This window comes from Stegostoma tigrinum, chromosome 34 (assembly GCF_030684315.1).
Source record: "Stegostoma tigrinum isolate sSteTig4 chromosome 34, sSteTig4.hap1, whole genome shotgun sequence".
Taxonomy (NCBI): domain Eukaryota; kingdom Metazoa; phylum Chordata; class Chondrichthyes; order Orectolobiformes; family Stegostomatidae; genus Stegostoma; species Stegostoma tigrinum.
Window position 1 is genome coordinate 18,692,666 of NC_081387.1, and position 10,357 is coordinate 18,703,022.

Here is a 10,357-nt window from a genome sequence, read left to right on the forward strand (position 1 = left end):
TATCGACACTTGAACCAACCTAGTCAGCTGTGTGAAAATGCATCTCCAAAACAGGTGAAATTGAACGCTGACCTTCAGGAAAAGTGATAGAGGCACTACCACTGCATACCATGACCCGACCACGACATAATATACCTCTCTTCACCCCGAATTATTCAAGTCTTTTGGGGAATTCAGAAATTGAGTGGACACTTCTAAACTGTAAGATGTGTTGCATTGAGAATTACAAAAACGAACATAGAAACAGGACAAATGTATTTTTGAAACATTATGGCAGATGCTGGAAACTGTACTGCAAGCAACAAATGCTTGAGATTTTACTTGGTCAGATGGCATTCATGCAGAGACGCATGTATTTTAAGAGTCAAAAACCAGACCGTAATTCTAATGTCGCATACAGGACAGACCAGCAAAAGATGGTAGAATTCCTTCGGGCATTAGTTCTCTGATGGAAAATAACTTCAAACTTACCAATCAATAATGGCCCCATGGTCATTCTCAGGTGAGCATTTTGCTGAATAGATAATTCACTGTTTTTTTTATGTTGGGATTTGACTCTGTAACCCCAGATATTAGCTTTGCATTTTGGATTGCTGGTCCAGTAAGGTTATCCTTCCACCGGGATCTCCCCGGTAAATGTAACTTATTTATGTAGCTTACAGAGCAGAGAAGAGGGAGATTTTGCCAGATTCTTCATCTCCTCTCTGAATCTCCTCTGGGTCAGTGCGTAAATACACGTGTTTGTGCAGGAGCTGAAGCACATCATCAGGAATGTCACCCTGAATGCCAAGTAGAGTGAGTTCGAATCCTGGACAGCCACTGTCTGGGTGACACCAATACACACATCGATCACAGTGATGGGCGCCGAAAGCATCACAAAGCATCCAGAAATGGTAAAGAGTAGAACGATGGAGGTCTTCCTGCTCTTCAACTCGGGGTCACTGCCCATCTTCACAGCACTAGCACTGCTGCTGCTCTTCAGGGCTCGGCGAGCCCTGCTGGCCATTAGGATGTGCCGGGTGGTGAGAGATTTCATCAACAGGAGCAGGGGAATAGGAACAAATGAGTTTGAGATGTTGGTGACCCACCGGTGAGCTGCCCAGCCTGGTGAAGTGTGATAATTGGTAATGGCATGGCAGCCCCACTGCACACTGTTCGCAACATAAGCAGCCTCGTAGCGAAAAGGTAAGGGAATGTTGATCATAATGTTAACCACGGTCACAGTGGTTATGACCACATTGGCCATTCTTTCAGTGCAATATCTCGCCTTCAATTTGTGGCAGCAAATTGCTACAAAACGGTCGAAGGTGAAAGTTATGGTGAACCAGACGGTGAGATGGAGGCTCAGCCCTTGCAGGAAAATATTGAGTTGGCAGATAGGAGTGTAGTTCAACGGTGAGCCTGGGAAATGATTCCTGATGATCTGGCTCACAAGCACAGTGAAGACAAGGACCATCAGATTTGCCGTTGCCATGGCCTTCATGTAGCAAGAGATTCCATGGGAAAGGCGACAATTACCTCGAGAAAGAATCAACACTGTCATCAGGTTCACTGAAAAATAAAGAAAAAAGGCAGATCATGAGATGTTCCAAATGCTCAGTAGATATGTGCATGGATAAGGTCAGGAATTGCAAGACATTTGGAAGCTGCTGATAATTTTAGATTTGCACAACAATGAAAGACAGTGCCAGCTTATTGGCAACGCATTGTCTGTTTTGTGGAATTAATCGGAAGGTGATTTTGCACTACGCGGTTTCCATATTTTAGGACAACACTTTTTTTTTCTCATTTAGAAGCAGAACAGAAAAAAATTACCTGCCTCCCTCCTGGGAATCATGTCTTGTTTGGTGAAGAAAGGTTATGCCTAAATTCATTTGAGTCCAAGAGGATGTGAAGTCATCGCATTGAAATATTTAAGATCTTGAGGGCACTGGACAAAGTGGATAAGGTGGAGTTCTCTTGAGGTGAAGATTATAACTAGAGGGCACAGTTTAGGAACAAGCAATTTACCATTTCAAACAGAGATAAGGAGATTTTTATTCCCTAAGAGGGTGTTAAGTGCATGGAACACTCTTCCCTTCAACATCGTGGCAGCTGAGTCTCGAAAATTGAGTTCAATACATTTTGGGTACATATGGGATTCAAGGGTGATGAAATGCACGAAGAAAAGTGGTGATTTGTCAGATCAGCTATGATCCTCCTGAAAGATGGGAGGTGTTCAAACGGCCAACTGGCCTATTCCTGCTTTTCAGTCCGATGTTCCGATTCTCCTCTTCTATGGCTAACTTCTGTCAAAAATGTTGTCATTTTGAAATGTCTAAAATTTCTGCAGCTGCCATCAAGAATCTGTCTGCCTCAGTGTTAAATATCAATGAGGATTCTGCCTTCACAGCTCTGTCTGTGGCAAGGAGCTTCAAACATTCACAACCCACTGAGAAAACAAATTCCTCCTCATCTCAGAATTAATTCATTACTCCTTTATGCTTGTTCTCTCTGGGACATTTCAGAACAGAACAGGCAAGAAAATGTCACAAAAGCTTTTTCTTTCAGAAATTTCGAGGATTACAATGATGGGAAGGAGAATTTCTCTTTGAGCTGCTGGTGGTCCCATTTTCTGTTGAAAGCAGAAACAGCCAAAGCACATCCATGAGGGGAATCTTCGTCCAGCAATTACCTGGCCAAGCCCCGAAAGAATCCAATATGTCTCAATGAGGTCACCTCTCATTCTCCTACACTCCAGTGAGTAGACTCCCAATCTGTTGATTTTTTGCTCATCAGACAGTCCCTCCAAATGTGCGATCATCCTGATGCTCCTTGTCTGAATTGTGTTCCAAGATTTTATTTTCTTTTTTCTTTTCCTCAATAGCAGGCCAAAACTGCGCACAATACTTCAAGGGTGGTCTTACCACCACCATGGACAGTTGCAATAAGACTTCCATAAACTGATATTCCAATCCTCTTGAAAGACGTACCAACATTCCATAAGTCTTCTTGGTTGCTGGCTGCAGTTTTGTGCTTGCTTTCTCTGTTTCGTACAAAATACCTTAACTCCCTTTGTTTTCCATCTTTCTGCAGCCTTTGTTTTCTGTTTAAGTAAAACTGTTCTTTTGATCTACCTTCCAAAATGAACAATGTGACATTTAACCACACGACTTTTGACAATGTTTCACTTCACCTTTCAATATTTCTCTGTAAACCGCGGTACCTTCTCACAAGAGATAACAAGGTGTTGAGCTGGATTAACACAGCAAGCCAAGCAGCATCGAAGGAGCAGAATCTGCTTTTCCACCTGTGTTTTGTGCCATTTGCAAATTTGGCTCCAGTACATTTATTTCTTTTCTCCAGGTTGATAATATTTATAACAACCAGTAGCAATTCCAGCACTGATCCCTGTGGAACCTCAAAGGCCATGGATGGCTATGCTGTAAATGAATACCTTATCAATACTGACTGTCTCCAGGCCATTGGAAAATTCTCTATCAAGACCAATAAGTTACGTCCAACAGCATGGGCTCTTATGACTCAACCTTCTGTGAACACCTTCTCAAAGCCTAATTAAAACACGTCTACTGATTTCACTCTGTCCATTCCAGTTGAGACTTTCTTCAAATTTTCCATTAAGTTAGTCAGTCACAATTTTCCTTTCATGGGCCTGGGCTGACTCTGCTTGATAAGATTAATCGTTTCCAAATGACACATGATCTCATCTTTAACAACTGATTCCAATATATTTTCGACAATCGAGGTACTAACCCATGTTTTGCATCACTTGCTTTTGGAAAAGCAGTGTCATATTGTCGATTTTCCAAGCATCTGGTAGTTCTTCATAATCCAAGGATTTTAGTAAATTACAGTCAATATCTCCAGTATCCCTGTATCTGTCTCTTTATTTTAGATCAGGGCCTTTAGCCCCATTAGTTTTTTGAATATTCCTTCTTGAGGGATGGAGAGAGGACTTAAATCATTCACGGTTTTGAAATGTCAGCTTTCCTGCTCCTCTGATGCTGCCTGGCCTGCTGTCTACATGCAGCTCCACACCTTATTATCACATGACTGTTGAAACTGCACCCTCCATTACTGAACTGCCATCAGAAAGTCTTTCTGCAACCACCTTCGATTTTGACCTCGTTTCTATCTCAACTGGCACTGTTCGACAGGCTGAGCAGTCAAGTATTTTCTGCTCACACACACCTCCGTGCTCATTCCTTTGGACAAGAGGCCACTCCCCATCCCACGGACCTCTTTGCCCAACTCCAACATTCTCCCTCCACCTGGACCCCTCCCTCCAGCCATTTACCTGCACTCGATCTGCATTGAGAACTGTCGACTTGACATTGGACCCCGCCATATCACTGCCCCCTCAACAAATCCAACCGAACTCTCTCCGAACTGATTGCACTCCACGCACTCAGATCTAACCCTGACGTTGTCATCAAGCCTGCGGATAAGGGTGGTGCTGTTGGAGTCTGGCGTACTGACCTCTACCTTGCTGTTTCCATGTTGTATTACTCTCTGAAACTCTCACCTTTCTTGATAGGGATTCCTTCAGGTAATATGAAGCAGTGAGAGATTGTGTGATATTTCCAGCCATGTAGGTGCATTGGTGACACAAATAGAATAATCAATTATGAACTGATTGCCATAACGGAGTGTGACCAAGATAGGAAACTGAACTTTCTGCAACAATGGATCAGGGTGATTACTGTGAATCCTACAGAACGGTAAAGGGTAAGAATAATTGATTGGAGGTGGCAATGTTGCAAATGTGATCCCACTGCATAAAAAGATTGGAGAGTGATAGCACAGAACACCATTTATTTTTAAACTGATACGAGTGGTCAGGAAAATCCAAGGATATAATTCAAACAATATGATGATTGGGCTGAATCACCATAGATCTATGGAAATCACTTTCACAAAGTAATCGAGCTATTTGAGGATGTTGCCAGCAGATTGGCGAAGCAGGGTTGTGAAGAGCTGGCCGTTTTTTGATGCAAGTTTTTAAGATTATGAATGGCATGGGGACAGAGGAAAGTATTAAGAACTTCCCCAGGGTGGAGGGGTCAATTACGAGGGGACGCAGGTTTCAGGTGCGGGGGCAGGGTGGGGAAAAGTTTAAAAAAGATGTGTGAGGCAAATCCTTCACACAAATGGTGGTGAGTGCCTGGAATACACTGCCGTAATAGGTAGTGGAAGGAAGCACAAAAGTCTCATTCAAAGAAGAACCTGGAAGAATACGTGAACAGTAATGCAAGAGAGAGACACAGCTCCTGTGAGTGAAGGAAGGGCAAAGGTGTTGGCGCAGGCTTCAGGGACTGAGGGGCCTGTTCCTGTGCTTTATTGTTCTTTGTTCTTTGTTCAGTGATACTAGCACTGGGCCATTCATCTCGAGGCAAAGACAATGTTATACAATGTTAAAAAAAAATCTGAAATGGAATTTCTAACCAAGGCAAAAAATCCATGTCTATTGTTTGAAAGGCTTTTTTTTTTTACTGAAGACCTTCAGGGAAGCACCTTTTTGCCCTTCAAGATCTGGCTTACATTTGACTCCAGATGTGGCTGACTCTCAACTACCCTCTTGACAATAAAGGATAAACAATAAATGCTGGCCCGGACAATCATGCCCACATCCTGGAGTAATTATAACACTCAGTGCAGTATATCTTCATTTCAAGAATGCTTTTTGATCAATTCTATTTGCGTTTAGAGCAAATTTAGAGCACATGGTTGAAGAAGGTTGATTGAGGATTGCTCAGCTAAAAGGGAACAGACAACGAACTGAGATAACAAGGCATAGAGCTGGATGAACACAGCAGGCCAGGCAGCATCAGAGGAGCCGGAAGGCTGTCGTTTTGGGCCTAGACCCTTCTTCAGAAAATGGCATATCAGACAATAGATCTGTAAGGGCCATTCTCAGATTTGCAAGCTGTGAAGAGTTATGTACTGCAAGGAATACATCGTGGATCCCAGCTGTTCATAATCTATGATTTGGATTTGGGGGAATGTGTTGAATACAATCGACAATAGGTGCAGGAGTAGGCCATTCAGCCCTTCCAGCCAGTACCAACATTCATTATGATCATGGTGATCATCCACAGTCAGTATCCTGTTCCTGCCTTAACCCCAAACCTTTGATTCCAGTATCTTAAAGAGCTCTATCCACCTCTTTCTTGCAAGTTTGCGTGTGACAGAAAACTGTGTCGAAACGTTTACTGTCAAGCTGACAGCGTCAGCAAGAATTTCACAGTCTGAGTGAATGGTAAGGAAATTTGAATCGAGTATCATTCGGATAATTGTGAGGTTATCCACTTTGTTAGAAGTATGCGTTGCATACATTATATATTGAATGGCTAAAAATTAGAAATTGCTGAGGTCGAAAGATACCTGAGTGCTTTTGTTTGTTGGTGAATGAAAAGGAGCATGTCGATGCCACATGCAATTAGGAAAGCAAATGGTTTATTGTTATGAGTGTAGGATAATTAATGTACATTTGTTAGGAAGTCATGCCATTTTGGTCTCCTTGCCAAGGAAATAAGTATATTTCCACGGAGGGTATGCAAAGTGATTTCCCAGACTGATTCTCAGGACAGTCTGATTTTCCTGTTGGGAGAGATTGAGGAGACAAGGACTGTATTTTCTGAAGTGTAACAAAATGAGAGGTGATGTCTTTGTGACTTTTGAAATTCTGAAAATGCTCAACGTGGGTGGCATGCTGCTTCAGTGGCTAGCACTGCTGCCTCACAGCAACTCACGGGCTAGGTTCAATTCCACTCTTCGTTGACTGTCCGTATGGAGTTTGCACATTCTCCCTGTGTCTGTATTGGGTATCCTCCAGGTGCTCCAGTTTCCACCCCAGTTCAAAGATGTGCAAGCTAGTTGCGTTGCCCATGCTCAATTGCCCACAGCGTTCAGGGAGGATTTAGGTTAGGTTGGTTATAGAAGGGTGGGGCTGGGTCGGAGTCAGTGTGAATTTGTTGGGCTGAAGGGACTATTTCGATATTGAACGGATGCAAAGTCTGAGGATAGAACAGAAAGGAGATATTCCCTGGCTATTCGTATGGATACAGTTGCAGAATAAGGGGAAAGGCATTTCGGACTGCCAGTCACTGAGGATGTGCTGAATGTCTTTGACTTGAATTTGGGGCACACTGATACACAGATAATGGACTGTTCAGGGCAATTCACCTTCCTCTAATAAAGAAAGCAAATGGTACCTTGGCATTTGCTACTCAAGGAATGGGACATAAATATAGTGCCATTCTGTGGCAAATGTAAAAAGCATTAGCGAGTTATGAGAAGATTTGTCGCTCAGGTTGAGGTTCTGGATGTGAGTTTGCTCGCTGAGCTGGAAGGTTTGTTTTCAGATGTTTCGTCACCATTCTAGGTAACATCATCAGTGAGCCTCCGACGAAGCGCTGGTGTTATGTCCCGCTTTCTATTTATCTGGTTAGGTTTCCTTGGGTTGGTGATGTCATTTCCTGTTCTTTTTCTCAGGGGATGGTAGATTGATTTGGAGCCAATGTGTTTGTTGATGGAGTTCCGGTTGGAATGCCATGCTTCGAGGAATTCTCGTGCATGTCTCTGTTTGGCTTGTCCTCGGATGGGTGTGTAGTCCCAATCAAAGTGGTGTCCTTCCTTATCTGTATGTCAGGATACGAGTGATAGTGGGTCATGTCGTTTTGTGGCTAGTTGATGTTCATGTATCCTGGTGGCTAGCTTCCTGCCAGTTTGTCCAATGTAGTGTTTGTCACAGTTCTTGCAAGGTATTTTGTAGATGACATTATTGTCATCTACAAAATACATTGCAAGAACTGTGACAAACACTACATTGGACAAACTGGCAGGCAGCTAGCCACAAAACGACATGACCCACTATCACTCGTATCCTTACATACAGATAAGGAAGGACACCACTTTGATTGGGACAACACATCCATCCTAGGACAAGCCAAACAGAGACATGCACGAGAATTCCTCGAAGCATGGCATTCCAACCGGAATTCCATCAACAAACACATTGGCTCCAAATCAATCTACCATCCCCTGAGAAAAAGAACAGGAAATGACATCACCAACCCAAGGAAACCTAACCAGATAAATAGAAAGCGGGACATAACACCAGCGCTTCGTCGGAGGCTCACTGACGATGTTACCTAGAATGGTGACGAAACGTCTGAAAACTAACCTTCCAGTTTAGCGAGCAAACTCACATCCAGTAAAAAGCATTATTGAGCTTCCACTGCAGTATTCTGTACAGTTTTGGGTCTCTAGCTGTAGGAGGGATGGAGTTGCATTGGATGGAGTTTAGAGGAGATTCACTGGAATGATTTGAGAGATGAGAGATGAGAGGTTTGTCTTCTGAGGACAGGTTGAGCATTTTCAGCCTGTCCTGAACAAAGTGGAGAGAGAATGAGAGGAAATCCATGTGAAGAACATCTGAGTGCAGGATGGATTGACAAAGTAGACATAGAGATGATGTTTCCTCATGCTGCGACAGTCTAGAATCAGAAGCCAATGTTTCAGGTTCAGGGAGAAGCAAATTTAAAAAAGAAATGAGGAGGAAATAATTCTCTCCAAGTGCCATGAATCTGTGCAAAGGACATTGAGTGAATATAGGAAAGAGATAAAACAATTTATCATGAGTAACGGGTTGATAGTCTAAGAGAATGGGCAGGAAAGTGGTGTTGAGGTCGAGATGAGATCAGAAACAATTCCATCAAATGGCAGAGCTGGCAGAAGGGGCTGTTTGGCCTCCTCCTGCTCCTAGTACTAATGCTCCTGGTATGACAGCCCAACAATTTAACTTCAAAGACTCACTGTCCTGTTGCCAAGAAGTTCCATCAAGAATGAAAAGCTGCAACTCGTCTGAATAGCTGCTTCTTGTTTCAATGAACCAGAAATCATTTCATGCAGCAACATGTTACTGTTTGCTCGGTGAGTTCGAGCAGCTGTGACAACATGAACCTTGCTCATGCTTGTTGTTGTCTGGAGGACAGCTGTAGCTGAGGATTCAGCTGATAAGGGGACAGCTCTTGCTCTGACCAACTGCTGTTGGCATTGGTTGGGAGGATGTACCGACTGACAATCATAACAATATTAGAGCATAAGAAATAGGAGCATGAGTAGTCCATCTGGCCCCTTGATCCTGCCCTGCCATTCAATAAGATCATGGCTGATCTTTTTGGAACTTTGCTCCACTTACCCGCCCACTCACCATCACCCTCAATTCCCTTACTGTTCAAAAATTATCTAGCCTTGCCTTAAAAACATTCAGTGAGGTAGCTTTAATCACTTCACTGGCAGGGAATTCTACAGATGCACAAACACTTGGGTGAAGAAGTTCTTTCTGACCTCAGTCCTACATCTGCTTCCCTTTATTTTGAGGTTATGCTATTAAAGTCAGAAATGATGGTGGACCCTTACGGTTGCACAATGTTCAGTATTTTCCACGATACAATCTCAACAAGATCAGGATACTATCCATCCTCGGACTGACACATTGCAATCAGCAATTGTGCCTCAAATGCCAGGCTACATCGATCTCCAGTTGAAGAAAATTTAACCAGCATGCCTTGACATTCAACAACAAAGCCATCACTGAATATCCACGAATATCCCAGGGGCTACCATTGACAATATTTTCAACTAGGCTCACCATAAACATTCTTACATATACATTGTGGCCACAAGTGACAGTCAGAGGTTAGAATACTGTGGTTACTAACTCACCTCCTGAATCCCCAAATCCTGCCCACGTCTTCAAGGTATAAGTCAGGAGTGTGATGGAATACTGGCATTTGAAGTTCCAAAAACACTCAAGAAGCTCAACATCATCCTGGACAAACCAAACCCCTTAGTGGCAAAACAAGACAAACACCCAGTCCCTACAACACTGACAATTAGAAGCAGAAGTGCATCCTATCTACAAGATGAACTGAAGAAATGTTGACGTCTTGGAACTCCGTCCCTAACAGCATTATGGATGTCCCTGCATCTTAGTGACTGCAGCAGTTCAAACAGGCAGCTCAACACCACCTTCCCCAGGGTAATTTGTGATCAGCAATATATGCTGGGCCAGGTATAAATATCCACCATTGCATGATCCAATTTACAAAAATGTTAACCCGAAAAGGATGAAACATTTAATCTGGGAGTCAGAGGGTTAGACATTCCCTCAATACTGTACGAGAGTTCAACACTTGATCAACGTGTTGAAGTCGAAACAGGGGACTTGATTCGATGACCTGTGACTCAGAAAGAAGATGACTTGGTCGCTGACAATGTATTTTCTTATCGTGAAGTATCTCAAGGTGAGGGAGAGATTAGATGAAAATTCAGGATGAGAAAAGAAATCATT

The 10,357-nt window shown here is 43.0% G+C and overlaps 1 protein-coding gene across 1 annotated transcript; it reads right to left on the reverse strand.

Annotated features, from left to right (window-relative positions):
• Positions 1 to 643: 643 nt before the first annotated feature.
• Positions 644 to 8,973, reverse strand: LOC132206236 (probable G-protein coupled receptor 139). Its single transcript, XM_059639613.1, has 3 exons — positions 8,818 to 8,973; positions 7,215 to 7,260; positions 644 to 1,551 (listed from the first exon to the last, which is right to left on the reverse strand). Exons 1-3 carry the CDS (start codon positions 8,971 to 8,973, stop codon positions 644 to 646), a joined length of 1,110 nt encoding a protein of 369 aa, XP_059495596.1.
• Between the last annotated feature and the right edge of the window lie 1,384 nt (positions 8,974 to 10,357).